Source organism: Cupressus sempervirens, chromosome 1 (assembly GCF_028749045.1).
Source record: "Cupressus sempervirens isolate cs-2001-9-10 chromosome 1, ASM2874904v1, whole genome shotgun sequence".
Classification (NCBI taxonomy): Eukaryota; Viridiplantae; Streptophyta; class Pinopsida; order Cupressales; family Cupressaceae; genus Cupressus; species Cupressus sempervirens.
Window position 1 is genome coordinate 825032781 of NC_143118.1, and position 23873 is coordinate 825056653.

The 23873-nt window shown below is 36.0% G+C and overlaps 1 protein-coding gene across 4 annotated transcripts in view; it reads right to left on the bottom strand.

Moving 5' to 3' along the window:
- Positions 1-18433: 18433 nt before the first annotated feature.
- LOC149580405 (3-hydroxyisobutyryl-CoA hydrolase-like protein 5) overlaps positions 18434-23873 on the bottom strand; it is a 59398-nt gene continuing 53958 nt past the window's right edge. For all 4 annotated transcript variants that reach the window (XM_089790641.1, XM_089790653.1, XM_089790638.1 and 1 more), the window contains exons 12-16: positions 20253-20351; positions 19567-19668; positions 19417-19458; positions 19136-19245; positions 18434-18857 (exon numbers count right to left, since the gene is read on the bottom strand). In XM_089790641.1, the coding sequence (XP_089646767.1) occupies positions 18815-18857; positions 19136-19245; positions 19417-19458; positions 19567-19668; positions 20253-20351 (396 nt within the window). In that variant the 3' untranslated portion in view covers positions 18434-18814. The remainder of the gene's footprint in view (positions 18858-19135; positions 19246-19416; positions 19459-19566; positions 19669-20252; positions 20352-23873) is intronic.

Consider the following 23873-nt stretch of genomic DNA (forward strand, 5'->3'; position numbering starts at 1 on the left):
TTTTTCACATCAAATGCTCTTTCCTCAAGTCTATTAGCAATTTATCGTTTGTCTTCTTTAGCCATGATTTTATCTTCTTTAACTTTCTTCTTTTGTTCAGTCACTTCACATAGTCTTACTAATTGAATTTATTGTTATCTCTTGAGTTATTTGACTTCTTTTTTCATAATGTTTTTCTCTCCAGTAGATCTATTATTCCATCATCACCGTCATCAATATTTCCACTGTTAAGCAATCCTTGTGTATCAACTTCCTTGTAAATTTTTTCATTCTATTGAATGGCCATATATTTCCTTTTCTTTAAGGATTTCCTTAACTAATCTTTTTCTCCTTCAAGTTGCTATAGTATGATCTAGATTTCAATCATTTGGTTCTCAATGAATTTTCCATTTTGTATTCCTCCATTTCAAGATACCATGCTCTCAAGCTATTAGGCTTCAAGAGAACTGAGCTTTGATACCAATTGTTGGAAATCTTAATGGGAAACAAGTAATTGAGAGGGGGGGGGGGAGAGGGGAGGGAAATCAGCATCTATAAAAAAATTCTCTAATAAAATAACTAATTGTATTCACACATAATCCATCTCATATTTCAGATCACATACCATATAATCATAAAAATGTAATGCTAAAATGAAATCTATCTAAGCATAAAATCCATGAAAATTATCAACACATAACAAAATGATTTTGGTAACCTAGAAACACTTCAAGTTGAAGGTAAAATTGGGGTGGGGATGAAACTCAAAAATCTTTACTGCTAGAATAATCCCTCTGCAAGTTATAGGGAAAATCCATAGATCTACAACCCTACAACCAAATTCACTTAGAGTTCTACATGATCTAATCTCCACAAGGATGAACCTCTACTCTGATACCATCTAACGCATAGAGGGGTGAAATAACTAGGGCCAAAGGCACAGCCAGCTATCCAAACTACCTGCAAGAGTAAACACAACGGAGAATAACACAAATAACAACAACCAGAGGAGATAGAAGAGCCAAAAGAATTTATAGATTCATCAAATCATCAATATACATGCCCAGTTGTAAGGCCTTCTGGGTTATGGCCAACATTATAATCAGATTTCAATCCTTAATGATAAATCTTGCATTCCCACTGTGCTTTTGCTCCCCTACTCTACTTCCATCCTAAGACTCTGCCCAAGATCCCATTAAATACATGCATGGCCACAAGTCGGCCTGTTAAAATACCAACTAGTTAAACCCTTACATTAAATGCTAAAAAAAGTCACAAGTTGGCTCTCAAAAAATACTTATCACAAAATTAAATGCAAAGGTTGGCTCCAACTAGAAAGCTCACACAAACAACTCAGTTAACAAAGGACCAAACAAATGTTGTCACTTGACAAACTCAACAACCAAACGAACTCGACAATCAAAGGAACTCAAAAACCAAATGAACTTGGCAACCAAAGGAACTCAACAATCAAAGGAACTTAGAAACCAAACAAACTTGGCAACCAAAGGAACTTGGCAACAACTGCGAACTTGGAAAACATAGAGAACTCGACAGCAATTAAGAAACTCGATAAACATGTAGGATAGCAATGCAACCCAGGATGGTCCTACATCAATCCAATGCATAATAATTATCCCAAGGGGTCTTAATTGGGTCATAATTGGTCTTAAGGGGTCCTAGGACCACTTAGGACATCTTAGGACACTTATTACATATCAGAACCTTTTAGGACCCATTATGTATCTTAAGGGTCCCAACATATTGTAAGGAGCCATAATGGATCATAAATGGTCCTAGGACCCACTAGGGTCCATTAGGATCCCCTAGGACCCATTAAAAACCTTATGATATGTGGGTCATTATGGGCTTTATAAAAAATACTTTTGATAGGAGAATAGCTAAATTTGGGTGACTATGGATTATACGTAAGTAAATGTATAGACACATGTAATAAGTTCTTGGATGAAATGAATGTATTGAATTACATTATTGATTAAGGACAAAAGGGAGATTGAATCTATCAAGATATATCAATATCAATGTTGCAACAAAGGTTGCAATATCAATGTTGAGTCGATATGGCATCCTTCATATCGTGGTCAAGAAAAGCAATTTTAAAAAGTGATGTTCAATTTTCTGACAATACCACCCTTTCTTTCCAAGCATTTTTATTTTCCAAAGTGCATGTGATGCCAATACACCCAGGTGAATTTTGTGGCTAGTATTTTCTTGCTCTCTATTCACTCACAACTCGAGAAAATTTATTTGGAGAAGTTTCTCCTAAATGAAGGCATTGTTAATGGATTTATGTATTGAGGTCCTCGCATCAGACCCAAGACCTGAGACTCTCATGTGATCTATTTCCTTGGAAGACACTTTTTTTTGTATGGGTCTTTATGCGACTTCATTGGATGTTTATGGGGACCGCATTTTATGGATATGCATTAGTTTTTGGAGCTCCACATCAACAGGCCCATTGAATGTGAGTATCTTGATGTGCCTTCCTTGACACATGGGCTTGTCTGGGCATATTTTTTGGAAGCGATTGTTATTGAGAAGGCGACTTTTTTTTTTGGCAAGTCTTTTTGGAGATTGCACTCAATGATCTACTATATCTTGCTCCATGATCAACAATTAGAGGCATCTTTTTTGCTCATGTTGAAGTTGATGAAAGATCAACCCCATTGCTCCCAAGAATCACCTGCATGCAAACGCCTATCACAAAAAGAGAGAGGCAAAAAACTATGGAAGCAGGAATTGCCAGATCCATAGATGAGACATTCTTGATGAGCAAAAAAATAGATTTCTATAATCGACAATGAGTGAATCTCAATTCTCAATGTTTACAATGAGAGATTGTCCTTATAAAGGAGATCAAAACCCTAAAAGGTATAACCTAGGTTGCATCAAAATAATTAATAAAAGAATTAATTATTAGATGCCTAAAGTTTAGCTTAAGCAACTAGAGTTAATTAGAAAATATCTAATTACCCTAACACCCCCCTTAAGATAAAGTTAGGGAGTAGCTAAAAACCTAGAAACTACTAATGAAAGTAGATTTGGGTCCCGACAACAAAGCTTGATGAGGTACCCAAGCACAACCAAATCTCTGCAAAGAGAAAAAATAGAGAAAACCACATGGGAAAACTCTACTCCAAAATGAGATAGAAAACATGCTGAAAGAAACTAGTGAAGGACTGAAGAAGCCTCTAAAATAGGTAATGAACCAAAAGATAGGAACAACAGATGATCATGAAGAACACCACTAAAGCATGTAGAAGTTGCAAAGTTCTATCAAAAGTAACTGTTGATCTAAAGAACCTCCACTAAAATAGAACTTGACCAAGTAGAGAAGACTGTAATCTGCATCGAATTAGGAAGCACACAAAGGCAAACAACTGAACTCAAAGATACAGATGGCATGAAACACCAAAGCCTAAAGAGCTTATTAATCAAACCAAAGAAGCATGAGAAATAACAGATTAACCCCCCTAATGTAAACAAGGTGAGGTGATAGGAAACTGAAAAAATTGGGCCAAAAGAATTGCATGCCAAGGAACTACGATCAAGATGCACAAAAGAATACATATGTGTGTACTGAGGTGATCAATCTCAGACACATTATGAGGTTAATGTCACGTAAGAGACACTCACTGGACAAAGGAAGATGGAAAACAAAGGCAAAACATCAACCCCTCATGACATTTTAATCATGAGTAGTGCATGTACTATACAACACAAGATATGGTGGATCTCAAGAATACAATAATCTACATGAGTGTCCTCAAATAACATTGCTTGAATCAGAAGGCAAAACAAGGCAAACAATTGAAATAAAAATACATATGCAATATGACACTTTATCTCAGTGTGTTTGCAAAAATGCATACAAATGATGTCTAAAAAGACCATAAGAGGCATAAGACTAATACAATAGATAGTATAAGTCACCACGAATCATTTAAAGCAATGAAATTGATCTCTAGACCTAAAACAAACAAGATATCTACCAAAATGCAGAAATGCAAAAGACTGAATAGAATGTTCCTGAAGCATAATTTGGAAAAACAACCAACATCACTAAAAAGAACTCAAAAAGACCTTTCCAATGATATAAAAAAAATTTAGAGATCGGATGCTTAAGATATGTCCCCAAGAGTGCAAAATTGAATTCTTGACTTTGATAGCAGAAAAAGTCAACAAAAAAACATCAAAATTGAAAATCATATATACCATTGTGATGGGCTCAGGATCAGCATTCCGAGGATATCTTGCTTTTGGAAAACGGAGTCTATGCCTAAGATATGAGCAAAAATGCAAAGGTATGTCCAAACAGACGCCGAGGAGGTGACAGGAAATGATGATGCAATGCTAATGTGGCACTGACGTCAGCAAGTGATGAGACCAAATTTGATGGGTAAAGGATCATCAAGGAAAAAAATGCCTAAAAAATGTCCCCTATCAGAAAAAATATACAACCGCCGGAAACACAATGCTAGACAAAGAGTCGGTGTTAGAAGAAAAATTCAATGGCCAAATATACACCATGTGGGAAATAGAATGGGAAAATACCAAGGTGGAGAAGAGGCCACCCAAAGTGGCAAATGTAATGTCCAAACTCCAACATAAATCACTTAGGAAAAGTGTGTTGGTTAAGACAAAAGAATCCACATGGGTGGAGGCCATAAAAAAAACTCGCTCTCTTCATAAAGGTTTTCATTCATGTAGGGACCAATGTCCACATGGAGGCTTGCTTACTCTTTTAAAAAATACGCCTACCATATATGGATGGGGCAAGGGCACATGACACTAAGAGGGGCCTGATGGTACGCTAGACAGGTGCAATTTGAAACACAACATTCGCCAAAAATTAATGCTTCCACTTCAACGTGAGACATGCACAAAATAATGGGCTCAAGACTGGATCTACAGTAATGCAAACTTGAGTGAACCAAGACTAACCCAGATCACGGGGATCTACTCTTCAAACACATCCACACCAAACTACCCAAACACATGTGCGAAACACCTCTGGTTGAAAATTATTGCATGAATATTGCCATGTGGCATTGGGTGTATGTAAATAGATGAACATTCCATGAAGAACAAAATACACGTGTTCAAATGAGGTGCAGTCAAAAGTTTTCTAATCACTCAGCACGGGAGTTAAAAAAGGAGCAAACTCCAAATTGCCCAATCACCAACATCTAGTCACCTTCCAAAATCGAAGCCTCACATCTTAAGACAATCATTTTAGGTGCAAGATCCAAAAAATGTTGACCTCAAACTTCTAATTTGTGCAAAGGTGCAAGTTCAAGATGAAAAATCGCTTGGATGAGAGGTTTCAGAGTTGCAGGGGTGACGCAAAGGCCCGAAACAGGGGGCAACCAGAAGAGCTGTAGTGGGCAACTCTAGAGGATGGGCCACAAGCGAAGCTGAGGGCCACCTTTGGGGTGGCGTAGAGGCACAAAATCCTTAGGCAAAAGAATTTCACTAACTAAGCCATGTAGAAGAGAGAGAGGAGTCACAAATAAAATGAGATATGGCATATGAATGAGCAAGGCATATAGGGGCATGGGTTTCAGAGGACCACGTGGTGGTTGCAGGTGGAGCACGTATTGACAAAAGATGGTATGCCTTCAAAAAAAAAAAGCACCAAACTCCAAAAATGCCGCAAGTCTGAGGTGGACACCATGCCCAAAAGACACTTGCAAAACCCAAATTACATCCAACTCACTCGTAGCGCACTCATTCGTACGCAAACAGAGGACCTCTTTCGTAACGAGAAACTTAACTGGTAGGGTTTAACATTTAGTTTCAGACGTGGTCTAAGGGATCTTCTGGGAAGCTTTGACAACAAGGACAGCAGTTTAACAAGGTCTACATACAAATTTGAGGGGTCCAGCATTCTGATTGAGGGGTCCACAAGACACGGGATCAGTGCAGGGGCAGATTTAAGGGTTTGGTCGGTAGTCTTAGCATCCGGTGGGACCATCCAGTACTAAAGACTTTGATATTGGCGGGCTTCCAAATGATGATTTTACTTGATATGGTGTCCCTCTCTTTCAGTGGGCTCCAGTTCGGTTCCATTTGAAGACAACAATATGTGCCTCCAATAGGCGGACAGGCAGATCCCAGGTACGCCTTTTCCTTTTATCTTGCATATGATTTTACACCTGTTCAGGCTCCCTTTGTTTCTTCTCCTGGCATTGGTAAGTTTACAACAGTAAAACACTATTAAAAACATATAAACAAGGCACCGGTGGGAATGATATGGTCCTCATGGACGGAACAAACGGGGAAATCACAGATACATCTGCAGATAGGATACTTGTAAAAGTATCATTGACTGATCAACCTATGATAAGAGAGGAACAGTCAGAACTAGATGGGTCCACCTTGCATAACACAGGATCTGATAGTAACAGGGTGGCAGAGAATCAGATAGTCAGGGCACCCGTAACAACAGAACAGCAAACTAGTTTGAAAGAAGCTACGAAACACGACATCTCTGGCAATAGTGGCTTGGTCCTGACATACGGAGATAGTTTAAGGCACAGCAGCATCATCAAGTGGAATCAAGGGAGCTTCCTCATTATTCCAGAACCCTCAGCCGGACACACGAGTTCATTCAATCTTGGAGGGACAAATGGTAATTTGCCCACAAACACTTTGAGCTTATCACAAACCAGCGGACCACTCACAGGAGGCAACTACATCTATGTGAATGCCAAACAATATAAAAGAATAATTAGGCGGAGAAAGATACGAAAGTTTAAAAATGCAAAAAGAGGGAAGTTAGCAACTTTACTTCCGAAACCGATTCCACAAACCCCAGACAGCACAAGGGAGGGAGAACAAAGTCTGAGGCCGACTGAAATCTCTAAAACAATTGAGCAGTTTGATAATATCAGAGATATTAACGGTAAAGGGAAGCCAGATAATTCTCAGGTGATAGACATGGTGGAGGATGGGCTACCGAATAATTACAGCCCCACAAGGACACCTATGACGTGGTATCCAGACATTTTTGTGAATGATTTAGTAGCTATGAAGGAAAGGGTGTGGGCACTTGAGGAGAGGAACCAAATAGAAAGTATCACAATGAAAAGAGTTATTGAAGATAACTGGAAGCTGGCAGCGGAGGTCAAGTCACTTAGAGAACAAATTCAAAAATTGCAATTTAATATGGAAAAAGGAGAGTATGAATTAATATTGTTGAAGAAAGAAGTAGGGGAAAAGAGGACAGCAGCAAGTACTATGGGAGAAGGAGAGGCTACAGAAGCAGACAAAAACTCGCAAATGAAAAATATACAAGATGCCATGGCCAATATGGAAATAAAAGAGAATCAACTTAGAGAGCAGATTGAAGAAGTTAGATCATGGGCCAACATAGTAAAGGGGCCAGCAAACACTCTTATTGACAACATAGAAAAACAAGTTCGGAGACAGATTAGAGAGGAAAAAGAAAGAAATGAGAAAGCAACAAATATCGTTGTCAAAGGGCTACGAGACTATGGAGAACAGGAGAAAACAACGGATTTAGTTAAAGACTTCTTTAAAGACCAATTAGATTGGCATGGAACAACCATACAAGCTCAAAGAATCGGAAAATGGATTAGAGGAGGCAAAGATAGACATGTTAGAGTGACAATGAAGAATATAGGAGATAAAAATAACATTTTCAGCAAGAGGAAGTTTCTTAGAGGCACACACATATATCTTGATGATGATCTCACCGTAACTCAGCAAGAAGAAAGGAGGAAGGAATGGGAAAAAGTGAAAACAGCAAGAGGAAAAGGCAAGTGGGCGTGGTTACAAGATGGCAAAGCCCAAATCAGCGACAAAATCACACGCAATAAATAGGAACTCGGGCCCACCCAAGAACATTTAACTATAGTTAGCTAGAACTGTAGAGGTTATCCTTGGAGAAGAGGACCTGGGTTAGGGCCGATAGCTAAAGATAATGACATCATTATGCTTACCGAGACTCATGAGCATGATGGATGTAGAGTTCCAGATTTTGAAGGATATAAGAAGGTATCACTGTGGAATGAAAAGATAGATAATGGTAAGGGGCATGGAGGCATCACCGTTTTAATAAAAGAAACTTGGAGCAGATTTGTAAACTTAGAGAAAGAAGATGCAAACAAGCAGTATATTTGGATAAAAATAACAGAAAAACAGATTTCTACAAGGGTGGCTATATGTTACTTCGCTCCAAAAGGCTCAAAAATATATAAAAAACATAGGTTGGATCGAGAAGATCCGTTTGTTGCGCTAAAAAAAGACATAACAGCCTTTAGCTCTTTAGGGGAAATAATGTTAATAGGGGATTTCAATGCTAGAACAGCAAACAACCAAACTCTCAATCTTAAGGAGAGTTACAATGAAAGCAGAGATCCAGTTTGGCTCGAAGAAGAAGGGACACAAAAATGGGAAAGATCTTCACAGGATAGCATGGGAAAGATTAATCATTTTGGTGCTGAATTACTAGGATTATGCTGCCTATACAACATGGTTATATGCAATGGTATGGAAAAGTGGCCTAAATCAGGAGGCATCACATGCAAAAGACACAATGGACAAAGTGTTGTTGATTATGTTATATGCTCGCAAGACTATGTCGCAAAGATAATTAACTTTGACATAGAAGATTGCCCCATGGAGTTAAAATCTGATCATAACCCCATCTTGATAAGGGTGACTACTCACTTCAAAGATCAACATATTGTCCCAAAACTTTTACAGAAGAGGAAGATGATTCCGACTGGCAAAGTTTTAATGACACAAGAAAACCATGATACTTTTCAAGACTCTCTTTTGCGGCTGTCTAGGGTTCCGGGAAACCATCTAGAGTCTGAAAAACAACATTTCATGGACAAGGATAATCTTGTTCTTACTATCATTAAAGCATTGGAGGAGTGTAAAAGATCTAGGGCCACAAAAGAAGCCAAGAACACTTTTCCGGCCAATCCTTGGTTTGATGAGGAGTGCAAAATGGCAAAAAAGAATTGGAAAAAGAACATGAACAAAGAAAGTAGAAAAGAGTATAATCAACTGATTAAAAAGAAGAAAGAAGAGTATGTGAACAAGAGAAGAATAGAGTTGATTAATCTTGGTAAAAACAACCCCAGAAAATTTTGGAAAGAGCTTCAGCAGAGAAAAACTCAGATAGTGAATAACATAACAGGAACCAAATGGCTGGAATATGCCAAGACTCTCTACGAATGTGATCTAAGAGAACACAGTATCATGGAAACAGAGACTACGGGGGAGTTATTCAATGAAAATGATATTATTCAAGGCATCAAAAGGTTAGCTGTTGGTAAAGCGCAAGATATAGATGGGCTACAAGCGGAATACTTAAAATGGGGTGCTGAAATCCTCACACCACACATCACTAAGATTTTCAACAGTGTCAATAGAGAGGGTTTCCCTGTAAAATGGACTACAAGTGTGGTGATCCCACTCCACAAAAGTGGAGATATAAACAATCCTTCTAATTACCGAACCATCATGATCAATCCACTATTTGGCAAGTTATTTGGTAGTTTGGTAGAACAAAAAATCAGCAACTGGGCTGAAACAGAAGGCAAACGTGCAAAAGGGCAAGCAGGCTTTAGACCAAAACACTCTACTATAGATCACGGCATCACTCTCAGGCATTTGATAGAGAAAGTTTGGGACACTCCGGGGAACGAGGCTTTTTGTTGTTTCGTGGACTTTAAAAAAGCTTTCGACACAGTGCCACGTAATAAACTATGGGATAGAATGGTAGAGCTGGATGTCCCTAAAGAACTTACGTCAGCGGTTTACAGATTATATGAGCAGGTCAAAGCTAAAATCAGAACGACAGAAGGGTTATCAGAAGATTTTGATAGCAACATCGGGGTTAAGCAAGGGTGTCCGCTTTCTCCCACACTATTCGGGCTTTATATCGACAAGTTAGAAGAGTGGATAAACAAGACCAATGGCGAGGGGGTGCAGCTGGCCCACTTCGTGATAAGATTGCTCTTATATGCAGATGATCTCATTATTCTTGCTAGAACAGCTAAAGGTTTGAAAGAGCATTTGAAAGCACTAGAATTTTTTTGCCATGATGTAGGAATGCAAGTTAACACTAGCAAAACCAAAATTATGATCTTCTCACTAAAGAAGAATAGGGGCATACAAGACAAGTTTCTGTTTGAAAATAGCCCCCTTGAGATTGTGGAAGAGTACAAATACTTGGGCATCGATTTTCATAACAAACTCAACTGGGATACTTGTAGATCGAAAAGAATCCAAGGGGGCTGGAAGGCGTTATACTCTTTACAAAACAAGTGCAGGAACGCAGAATTATGGGATTGGACGACCATGAAAACTCTGTTTGGTTTGCTGGTCACTCCGGTTATTCTATACGGATGTGAAGTGTGGGGCGGTAGTATGTCCAAACAGAAATGGCGGCAAGTAGAAAGAATTCAAAAACACTTTATCACATGCAATCTTAAAGTCAAGACCACAGTTCCGTATGAAATCCTTTTGGCGGAGGTGGGTTCCTTTCCATTAGAAGCCGTCGCATTGACCCGAATGCTAAGCTATTTAAAGAAAACTCAAGGTCTAGAAACACATCGTTGGCCCAAGTTGGTAATAGAGGAAAAACTTGTGAGGCGGAAAAGCACATGGATGAAACAAAATGACAAATGGATGCAAAAATGGGATATCAACATCCAAGCTTGCCCGGATAACATTAAAGAAATAAAAAAGTTTGTCAATGAAAAATTTCGCAATATTCTGTGGACAAGACACATAGGGAGGAAAAAATCTTATTACATTAAAGAATTTAATCCCACTTCTAGTCATGATGAAAAGGCCTATATAAGGGCACCTATTAACTGGAAAGCAAAAATGTTGATGGCACAAATTAGAACTAGTTCACATCAGCTGCGATGTGAAACTGGTAGATGGCAAGTTCCAAAGGAAGAGTGGGCAGACAGAACATGTTTATTTTGCAATATGGGAACAGTGGAGACAGAGCAACACTTTGTCATGGAATGCTTGGCTTACAACGACATCAGATCTGATTATACAAAAATTCTGCAGAACAAGGACTTCAACTATTTATTTGAGGAAGATCAAGTGAAGAGAACAGCGGAGTTGATTATCAAAATTCAGAGAAGAAGAGACAAGTTAACCAAAACTTTGCAATTGACTAGTTTGGCTCCTGACTCGGGAGGGCGATTGCATGGGTCCCATAGACTACTTTAGTCTCGTGGACGTCATTAAAATCTATCATATCATATCATATCATCCTTACTTGTGCAAGTTTCCATAGAGGGTGACTTCCCATCGTAATTGGAACAAAAAATCTCCACCCAATCATATATATGCATTTGCATGCGTTCTCCAAGGCATAAAACTTTGCCCAAGACAAACCAAAAAAAGTTTGGTTCCGCTGCATGTGGAGTCCAAAGAGCGATGGTCAAAGGGTACATGGTCAACAAAAATGGTAGACGCAGGGCCTACAAGAATCATACATTGGCCAATGAGAGCTCATCCCCACATCAATGGAGCTCTTTCAAACTGTGCTCACCAATAGAATTGCATGTACCATCTTTTCATAAGAAAACCCGTGCATAAGAATTTTGATGAATAAAAGTAAATTTCTCTCTATTTTTTTCAAAAAAATGAAATAAATCACTGCCTTGAACATCATGCCTAGGTCAAAAGGGCCTAAAAGAAAAAAAAAAATTGCCTCAGATTTCAACAACATCCAAACTGGACGTATTTTACATGGAAATGGGGGGTTTCGAGCACTTTGAGCTCAATGGTGATGTCCATTTTTTTTTAAAGTGCCTCAAAAATCAATGACCCCCATATCCAATTTAAAAAATTGCTCAAAGCTCAAATTTGAAAACCAATGTCAAATCTCTCAAGAACATAACAGGGGCATGAAGATCTAGAGCTCTGATGCCATGTTGAAGTTGATCAAAGATCGACCCCACAACTCCCAAGAATCACCTGCATGCAAACACCTATTACAAAAAGAGAAGCAAAAAGCTATGGAGGCAGGAATTGCCAAATCCATAGATGAGACATTTTTTATGAGAAAAAAAGTAGATTGCTATAATCAACAATGAATAAATCTCAATTCTCAATGTTTACAATGAGAGATCGTCCTTATACAGGAGATTGAAACCCTAAAAAGGTTTAACCTAGGTTGCATAAAAATAATTAATAAAAAGAATTAATTATTAGATGCCTAAATTTTAGCTTAAGCAACTATAGTTAATTAGGAAATATCTATACTTATATCATGTACTCAAGGTGTTAAAGATCATTTGTACTTTTTATTCTTACTTATTCCCTCTCAATATTCAAATACATGGTATTGTCCAAAATGAACCAAATATTCTCTATAATTCCAAACATTGTCTTAATCGATGACCTATATTTATCATTAGTGTTATAAAGATATATTAAAATGAGGCCCCAAATTGTCTTAGCATTTTGTTAATGTGTGTTTCAAATCAACGCCATTTTCACTGACTCTATTAATCATAAAAAACTATAGGATGATCCATAAACACCTAAAAAATTACATAAGATGTGTTATTATTATGTGGGTGATGTAGGAGCATCCTAGGTTTAAGGGAAATCTTGCATCACCCAAAAATATTTATATTTATGGTGTATTCAGTACAGAGTTGTTATTTGTGAAAGTTTACTATTTCTAGTGAATTGGTCACAAGAGATTAGAATGTTCTAATTTCATAAGCAGAGGTTCATCTTAGATATATCGGTTTGCTAGTTGATTTTTATTGTTATATCATATGTATCGATATAGTTATTGAGGATTTTTGGTATAAAACTTTGAGTTCAATTTTGAAAGCCTTAGAGGCTCCAAAATAAAGTCAAACCTCAATTGATGGACATTTGTGTTGTTAGTAGTTGTACATTAGGAGCTGTTAAAATGTTATGGCCTTTGGAAGTTGGGCTACCTAAAAACATAATTTGTAATCATCTTGAGTTGATTCTATATAATTATTGATAGTGGAAGCATTAACAATTTTGTGTTAGAAGAGATGGTCACAAATTTAAAGCTTAAGAGGTAGAAATATCCACATCCATACCAAATTGCTTGGGTGCAAGATAACCACAAGGTCATGGTCAATGAACAATGCCTAGTAAGATTCAAGATTGGGAGCTACCATGATGAGGTACTATGTGACATCATGCCCATGTATGCATGTCATATGTTGTTGAAAAGGTCATGGTAGTTTGATAGGCATGTTGTACATGATAGTCATGTGAATACCTATTCTTTGACAAAGGATGAAGTGAGACATAAGCTAAAGCCATTGAAAGACAGAGAAGAAAAGGTATGTAGTATTGCTAGAATAAGTTATGTTGATGGAAGGAAGTTCCTAGAAGGTACGAGGCATGAGCATATGTGTTATGTTATAATTCCAAAAGATGGTAAAGAAGAAGTAGAAGATGTACCTAAAGAAGTTACAAATTTGTTGGATGAATTTCATGATATTGTATCTAATAATGTGCCTAATAGATTACCACCAGTGAGGATGATCAGTTATTAGATGGACTTGATTCCAAGATTCAATTTGCTAAACAAGGCAGCACATATAATGATCCCAGCAAAAAGTGAAGAGTTGAACAAACAAGTATAAGAGTTGTAGAAGTGGTTGATTTGAGAGAGCCCGAGTCCATGATTGTAGTAACAATATTAGCACCAAATAAAACTGCAAAATGGAGGATGTGTACAGATTATAGGGCTATCAATAAGATTACAATCAAGTACAGATTTCCATTAACGAAGATGGATGATATTATGGATTGTTTGAGTGGAGCTGTGTATTTCACAAAGATAGATTTGAAGAGTGGATATCACCAGATTTTGATCAAAGAGGGAGATGAATGGGAGGTTGCCTTGAAGACAAATGATGGGTTGTACAAGTGGTTAGTCATGCCTTTGGGCTAACCAATGCACCAAGCACTTTCATGTGGCACATGAATAAAGTTCTAAAAGAATTTCTAGGTAAGTGTGTCATTGTCTACCTAGATGATATTTTGATATTCAATAAGACATTGGAGGAGCATATAATGCATATTTGTAGGGTGTTTGAGAAGTTGAGGAAAGATAAATTGTTGATTAATTTGAAGAACTATAGTGTTGCAAATGAGTCATAATACAAGTAGGCCACAAAATGTTGAGCCTCAATATATAATCTAAAGGCTCTATTGTTGCACGGGTAGGGTAGGGACCCGATAGAGCCTCCAAATGAATGGGCCCTATTATTCTTAGGGGTGATTCCCTATACCCACTAAAATATTTGTAGTGTCAAGAAAAGGTCTAAAAATGGACATAGAGAAAGTGAAGGCTATCCTTGGATGGCCTATTCCAAGAAGTGCTACCGATGTAAGATTTTTTCATGGACTGGATAGCTTTTATAGAAAGCTTATCAAAAGTTTTAGTAGTGTATGTGGACCCTTGACTGAAACAATAAGAGTGGATAGGAAAGAGTTTAAGTGGACTACTAGAGCAGATAAGAGTTTTAATTTGTTGAAACAGAAAGTTACAAAACAACCTATCTTAACACTTTTAGAATTTAATAAGGTGTTTCAAGTAGATTGTAATGCTAGTGGTATTGCAATGGGAGCGATTTTGAGCCAAGAAGGTCGACCTATTATATATTTGACTAAAAGTTTAAATGATGCCAAGAGGAAACATTCTATTTTTTGTCAAAAAAATTATGTTATAGTCCAGGCAATCAAGAATTGGAGACAATATCTTCTTCTTAAGGAGTTTGTTTTGTATACTAATCATCGAGCTTTGCAATATTAGAGGCATTTGAAATAGGTTGAGGTTTTATAGAGTTACACTTTTTTTTAGAAACACAAGAGTAGGGAGTCTAACATGGTTGCAGATGCTCTTAGTAGGAGACAACTTTTACTAATAGAGATGTAGATTGAGGTGGTTAGGTTCAAGGAACTCAAGAATTGGTATCCAAAGGATCCGAATTTTAGAGAAGTATGGATAGCTTGTATAGAACCTATTACTATAGATAGAACGAAGTGGTTCGATTTCATCATCCAGAATGGTATGTTATTTAAGTTGTCCATTCAAGAAGTTCTATCAGGGAGAGTCTCATCAAGGAGAAGCATAGTGGAAGATTTGTTGAATGTTTCGATAGAGATAGAACCATTGCTTTGGTTAATGAGAATTATTATTGCCCACAATTACAACAAGATGTCAAGAAGTTTGTATGAAGTTGTAGAGTTTGTCAGATGACAAAAGGAGAAAACCAAATACAAGGTTGTACTAGCCATTACCTTTACCAAAGAAGCCATGGGAGGATGTCAGTACCAAGGACTTGTTAGGGACATGATTCAATTTTTGTGGTGGTTGATAGGTTTTCAAAGATGATACATTTCATTCCCATCAAGAAGACTAGTGATGTTTAATTATGTGGTAGAATTGTTATTCAAATAAGTGGTGAGACTACAAGGTCTACAAAGAGCATAGTTTCAAATCGAGACACTGAGTTTGTTGGGTATTTCTGGCGCATATTATGGAAGAAGTTAAAGACAGATTTGCAATTCAGCTCATCACATTATCCACAAACTGATGAACAGACAAACGTGGTAAATAAGAGTTTAGGGAATTTGTTGAGATGTTTGGTTGGAGACAAACCAATAGGATTGGATTTGATTTTACCATAAATAGAATTTGCATATAATAATTTTGTCAAAGGGAGCATTGGTAAATTACCATTCTAGATTTTATATGGAAGTACTCCCAAAAATGCTTATGAATTGAAGAAGTTGCACAATGGGGAAAGTAGTAGTGTTGAAGCTAAGGATTTTGCAAAATGCTTTAAGAACCATCCACGAGGTAAACAAGCACATTACCAAGATGATTACACAATACAAGGCTATGGAAAATGAGAAAAGAAGGCATAAGGACTTTCAAGTTGGGGATGAAGTCTTGGTTCATTTATGGAATGAGTGATTTCTAGTAGGAACATGTAATAAGTTGAAAATGAAAAAGTTTGAGCCATGTAAGATACTAAAGAAGCATGATTCAATAAATGTGTATGAAGTAGAGTTGTTTGTTGAATTGATAGTCCACCAACATTTAACATTTTGAGATCTGATAGAGTATCATGAAGGAGGTGTTGAAGATAAGGTCACAGAAGCGCAATGAAGTATTCTAACAACTACTTTAGCTACAAAGGAGACTGAGGATATACTAGGCAATCATGTTGGTAGAAGCACAAGGGACATGACACGTGAAGGATATCTAGTCAAATAGAAAGGACGACCTATAGAAGATTCATCATAGATGACAAGGGAGGAGGTTAACCGACTTGGTTTCCCTCTAAACACCAAAGTTGTGACAAGGTCACTTCTTAATTTGCCCTGAATATTTGATGCAAGAGCATCCTAAGTGTAAGGACAATCTTGCATCACCCAAAAATATTTATGTTCATGTTTTTTCAATAAAGGTATTTTTGGTGTAGAATTACTATTTGTGGAAACTTACTATTTTTGTGGTGGTTAACAAGTTTTCAAAGATGATACATTCCATCCCCTTCAAGAAGACTAGTGATGATGTTTATGTGGTAGAATTGTTTTTAAGATAAGTGGTGAGACTACATGGTCTGCCAAAGAGCATAGTTTCAGATCGAGACACTAAGTTTGTTCGATATTTCTAACGCATATTATAGAAGTTAAAGACAAATTTGCAACTTAGCTTATCACATCATTAACAGACTAATGGACAAACAACAGTGGTAAATAGGAGTTTAGGGAATTTGCCGAGATGTTTATTGGAGATAAACCAACAGGATGGAATTTGATTTTACCACAAAAAAATTTGCATATAATAATTTGGTCAAAGGGAGCACTAGTAAATTACCATTCTAGATTATATATGGAAATACTCTAAAAAAATGCTTATGAATTGAGGAAGTTGCACAAAGGGGAAAGAAGAAGTGTTAAAGCTAAGAATTTCGCAAAACACTTTATGAACATTCACAAGGAGGTAAGGAAGCACATTACCAAGATGAATGCACGATACAAGGCCAAAGAAAATGAGAAAAGAAGGCATAAGGACTTTCAAGTTGGGGATGAAGTTGTGGTTCATTTAAGGAAGGAGCAATTTTCAGTAGAAACATGTAATAAGTTGAAAATCAAGAAGTTTGAGCAAATTCATAGAGGAAGAGAGCAAATTGATCAAATGAGAGATTTTATACATTTGTTGACTGTTAGGCTTTGGTTGGCATTCTGATTTTTAGAGCAGAGCTTTGGAGCAATCCTACATTTAGATAAATGTTCTCATCTCTTGTTGGGACAACCTTATAAATCTCATTTCAACAAATTCTAGCACTACCATTAGGAGGTATTTTTGGAGCTGATTTATATGCTATTTGATTGTAATATGTATTGCTTGTTTAAGGGTATGGGTTTGCCCAGCTAAGGCATGTTTATCAACATCTTTTAAACATACTTCACGAGAATTTAAGGACTGAAATATACAACAGCACTATTTTGAATTCGATTCAGCACATATGTCAAATATTCTGATTTGTTTTGTCATCTGCATGTATGTTATAATTGCAATCATGTTATTTCATTATTTTTATGTTCTCTTAAAACATTGTGAGGGATACAATGTTTCCATGAAATATGAAGGTTGATGATTGTGGATACCATAATATTCATTTCCTATGCATTTTTCACTAAATAGTTTTTTGTTTTTAATTTGTTTGGTATGGATTGGCAATACTTTTAAACCCAAAAGAAAACATAAATTATAATCAAATGTCAGATAACAGTGGGTTGTGTGCCAAGTGTTAGACAAAATGTCAAACATCCAAACTTGAGAAAAACACATCAGTGTTAGCAGTGGCTTTAATAGAAAAAACAAATCCCAAGAGCTCCCTAGCAGCCAAAATGGAGACTTTGGGCTTTTGCGTGCATCGGGAAGGGTTGATCCTCTATGAAACATAATTTACTCATTTAGAGGTCCCTATATGATTGATCACATACCTTAATATGGCATTAGTTCATGACACTTGCCACCACTACTACTCTAGGCTGCATCAACTCAACCTTGGAAAATGTAAATGTTTGTGATATCTGTAGAATTAAAAGTATTGATGGAAAGCACATTTTATAATATCTAATGCCAATGACAAGAGAAAAACGAATGTTTTATATAACTATATGCATTTGTTACGTAAAAGGTTAACTCTTCGTCTGTTTAAAAAATATGGTCTGCCCAATCATCTTCCTTTGTTTTGCAGTCTTTCTTATTATCTATAAATTGGAGTTAAGCCTTCATCTATGAAAAAAATGAGCTTCGTGTCTTTCACTTTAAACTTTTAGTGATACAAACATGTGAATACAACTTCTACATGGTTGAATCTTTTCTAATGACAGTCCGTAGCATTCAAAAGTAAACATCCAAATTACTTATAAATTCAATAAGGATTATTATTCGGAGCTGAAAGAAAGATGCAGATTATTAGTTCTCTGATCATTTTACGATGACTAATTATGATGCCTAATGGAAAGGAAACGAAGAGAAAAGGGTGGTGAAAGTATGCATTAATAAAATTAACATTCAAGGGCGAGTTCAAAGACCAGCTTGAATTGGAACGGATAACATAAGACATTAAAGTCTTCCCTGAATCTGATTTGTGTAGTCTGATATTTTCATGGAAATGATTTTTTTGAAGAAAGAAATTTCCTTCTCCAGACTTCATCAAAACATATCATAGATCTTTCATACAGTCCACCTTAAATTCTGTTAAAAGAAGTGAGACTACAACACATGGTAGCCTGAACTCTCAAATTTGCCTTCCCACCTGCAAAAGAAAGACATACATTTATAAGATACAACTGATGCTATTAAATTGTTTACCAAGCTATGGCCTATTCATAAGTGAGGGTTCTTACGACCAGGATTCCTCAAGTTCAAGTTTAGCAAGCCACTGGCCTTATTATAATATCATTGCTATACATAGGTGAATGCATGCAGAGTTGTGTAGCGCCATTTGGATTCACAGGATGTGAATATGTGTCACATTATATCTTAGTAATTTATGCATTATTCATAAAAAAAAGAAAGTGATTTTGATGTAACCTTGCTATTTTCTCCTCTTGGGGTATTTGTAACTCAGATTTTTCATCAAATGCTTTGAAGACCAAGTCTAGCTTCTCTTCAGTGATTTCACTTAACGAGGCTGGATTCCACTGTCAATAGAGAACACACAAGAAAATTATCTAAAGCATATACAAGTAAAATGAGAACTCAGCTAGATATGTTTATTAGATGCTTACAAGAGAGTTAAAAACTACTCCTCAACTTTATTTAAAAGCAGGATTTGTATACCAAAACTATTCAATGAATTCTATATCACAAACCTTGGGCGAGAAATCCTTATCAATAGTTTGAGCTCGGATACCCTTCACCCACATAATGGAAAACAAACAGAAGCCAGAGTCGGTGACATTTCCAATAAGCAATATTTGAAGATGGGAAATTTCATTTAAATTGCTTCATGCAGATCTTACCTCGTACATATCATTGGATATCACTCCTCTCAAAGTGTTTAGGGTCAAACGGAACTCCTTCTTAAGGCATTCACCTAGTGTTTGATTACGGGCTTGTCGAATCTGTTAAATGGTTTCCAGAAAACAGCATATTGAGGAATAAATAGAGGACATGACTGCATGATGCCATGATGTAAAAACCAATTTCTAAACACAATATATAACAAATGAGATATAACTTCAACCCATGATTATTATTTTTAAATAGGTATCCTATGAATTATCTAAATCATATAGAAAATAATCAAATGTTTCCACTAGAGATTTTAATAATGATTTTCCAGATGGACAGTGATTTGTTATGATGCCACATGAATTTTGATTTCTATTTGCACCACGACAGAACTTGGGAAATGAAGTCAACTTATGTTTGTGGGGCAAAAATCTACTTGTAACAAGCAGTCATCGAATATTTGAAGCATAAAAATCCATGGAGATCAACTTGGCAAATCTAATTGAAAAAAGCAGTCAACAAATGCAGTAAATATCAATGTGGCAAAAGACATAGTAAGCCGTGTGCTTTAATCTATGCTATTTTCTTAGAGTGACATGAATATAAGTAATAATTCTGAATAATTTGGAACTTTAAAATTGACTAAAGGAAAAGTGTACAAATGATCAGCATGTGATTTGATGAGAGAGATTACTGATTTTAAAGTCATCTTCAAGCCAGTTGGAGATGATCTTTTCAGAATCTTGATAGTTCCTTGGACTAATTCATTTCCCTCTATATTGCCCTCTGCAATCTGATGAAATACATGTAAGCTTCATTTAGATTCGAAAAAATAAAGTGTAGAAGTGCCCTTACTTTGATCATGTCTAACAGACAAACACTTAATAAACAACATTTATAGAATGAAACGCATAAGATAGGATTTCATAAGTAATCTATCATATTATTATTCTTTCCAAATCTCCTTCACCTTCCAACATAAGATTTGTTGTACTTTGACTAAAAACAGACTGTATATACCTGAATGCACAATCGCATTTAAATATACATTAATGAAGGACAATTTTAATACAATCTGTGAAGGTATGCAGTAGGAGCTTTTGAAGTTAGATATCCTGTTTTCTGAATCATTCATGCAAAACTTGGAAAATTATAGTATAGCTATTGAATGTTTGAAAAGGTGACAATGTTAGAGATGTTCAAGATAATAGTACATATTTGTTTTTTGTGGTAAGTATAACCAGGGAAATCATTGGGACCAAAGCAGTTCTAGGGATGAACAACAATCCTAGCCCTTGAAAAATAATTACACTAGTCCAGTGAGTTGTTCATTGCCTTTATTAGAATATTCTCTATTTTTAGTTTTCTTTTAGCAGACCGCACCTTAGTCTTCTCCCATTATATCATATGTTAGCCTTTATATGCACTAGACTTGGCAATGAGATAGGCAGCGATCCTAGGAAGAAACTACATCTTGTACTAACCATAACAATTTGTTATGTTAGTTGAGCATTTAACTATTTTCTTGAGGTGCCGATTTCTTCAAGTGGTGTTTGGGCCAACCTAGGGAAGGTCATGTTCCTTTAAGGGACCTGCCCTTTGGTCTTGCTATAAATGGTAGGTATTATTGTAATTTGAGGACACACAATAATCACAAGTCTGCTCCTTCAAGCAGTACTGCCCCGTACAAATTTATTGCAGAGACAACTAAAATAAAGAAGATTATATACAGCAATCAAAGGATATTAGAAAAGTCTAATTTTAATAACAGAATTTGCAGAAATTTTACATGGTATCAAAGCTCTGGTAGTCGAACCTAAGCTCTGCAAATTATATAATCAGACCTTATATGTATCTAGCATCATTCTCCTATCTTCAGTGGCATACACAATCAGAACCAAGGACAGGTTTGATGGAAAAGAACACTTTGATGCCTAGAAATTCAGAATCATGATGATTCTTGAAGAAAATAATGTAAAACAATTTGTTGAATCAGCATCCAAACAACCTACAGTTGAACCTCATAAATCCTTCTGGATTAAAGGAAATAGGAAAGTCATTCAGATCATATTAGATGGAGCGAAAAATGATATTGTACCCATTCTAACAAAAGATCAAACATCATTTGCTATGATGAATGCACTACTAAATGCATATGAGGTTAACAATGCAACTAGAGTTTTCGCACTAAAAAGGCAACTAAATCACATTCAAATAAAGAAAGGAGAATCAATGAATTCTTACTTCCTAAGGGTTGTCAGCCTAAGAGATAAACTTTCAAGTATAGGAACCATCATTAGTGAAAAGGAACTAACACTAATGGCTATAGACGGATTACCAAATTCATGGGAAACTTTCGCTCAAGGAGTAAGTGCCAGAGATAAACTTCCTAACTTCAATAGTCTTAAAGGAGATTGTCTTTAGGAAGAATCTAGAAAACTAAAGAACGGAGGAAAATTGAAAACGGAAGATGAAGAACTTCATATTCTTAATACAAACTCCTATAAAAGCAAGAATAAGCATTTCAAGAAGAAAAGGGGTAATCAAAAGAATGACAAATCTAAGAAAGATCAATCCAAAATAAAGTGCTTCAAATATGAAAAGTTTGGACACTATAGATCTAATCGCTCTGAGAATACTAAACAAGTGAATTGTACAAATGTTACTAGGGAAGAAGATAACTATGATCCTGAGAATCGTGTATTGTATTCGTCACTATCAAATGAAGTCTCAAGTAAAGCATGGGTAATTAATAGTGGATCATCTAGAAATATAACAAGATACAAAGAAGCACTAGACTCTACATCAGAAAAGGTTAATGGAGAAATCACCATCTGTGATAATTCAACACATTCCATCAAAGGAATTGGAAATTGCACTTTGAAACTAAAATAAAAAAATTCTCTTCTTCTCAAAGGAGTACTCTGTACCAGGAATAAAAAGAAATCTAATCTTGGTTACAACACTTGAAGATGATGGACATAATGTTGCATTCATGGACGGTAAAGTAATAATCTATCCGCAATTAAGAAAGCAAAGTTGATTGGCTAGAGAAAATGGTATTCGTATGAATTAAATTAAGAACCTAGTCAACCTATTCAAGCTTTAATTCATGAAGCTTCAAACATAAATTAAATATGACACAAAAGGTTAGGACATCTAAATTTCAAAACCTTATCAATTATGGAGAAGATGGTTACTGGTTTACCTAAACTAAATAAAGACCACTCAAGTATATGCAAAGGTGTGCTCTGGGTAAGAACACAAAAAGTCCATTTCATGATAGCACTAGAAAAACCAACAATGTTTTGGAATTAATTCATTTAGATTTATGTGGACCTATGTCTGTTCTTTCTCTTGGAGGATTCTAGTACTATATTTTGTTCATAGATGACTTCTCTAGGAAAACATGGATTTACTTCTTAAAATGCAAAGAATCAAAAGAAATCCTAAAGAGATTTAAAGAATTCAAATCATTAACTAAAAACTTATCAAGACAAAATTAAAACTCTTAGAATTGATAATGGAGGGGAATACACCTCAGATTTGTTTAAAAGATTTTGTATAGAAACAAGAATTAAGAGGGAGTATATCGTTCCTTATAATCCATAACAAAATGGGGTAGCAAAAAGAAATAATAGAACAATTATAGATGTTGCTGGAGCTATGATATTTGATCAAAATCTAGAATATTTTCTTTGGGCAGAAGCCTCTCCTACTGTTGTCTATATTCAAAATGGAAGCCCTCACTCCTACTTTAGAGATAAAACTCCTGAAAAAGTCTTTATTAAGGTTAAACCTAATATAAGTCATCTTAGGATTTTTTGGTGCCCTATATATATCCATGTTCCAAAAGAAAAGAGAACTAAGTTAGAACCCTCCGAGAATAAAAGTATTTTTGTAGGGTATAGTGAAACATCTAAAGCATATAGGATTTTCATACCTGGATAGAAAAATATTGAACTTAGTAGAGATGTAATTTTTGAAGAAGATCTAGCATTCAAAAGAGCCCTAAGTTCTGAAGAACCCTCTCCTTTACATAGTTCTGAAAGAAATACAGAGTCGGAGTCTCAGAGGAAGAACATGGAAGAAATTGAAGATGAAATTCAAAACCTAAATCTTAGAGAAACTCAAAATTCAAAGAAAAGACCAATTTGGGCTATTAAAACAATCGAGGAAGCACAAGACATTGTTGCACCTTCTAGAACAGTCAAAGAAAGCAATAGATCCAAAAGATTTTCTAGTTATACAACAAACATGAATGATTTGTCCAAAACAGAACCAACCAATCCTTTAGATGCTATTAAACATATAG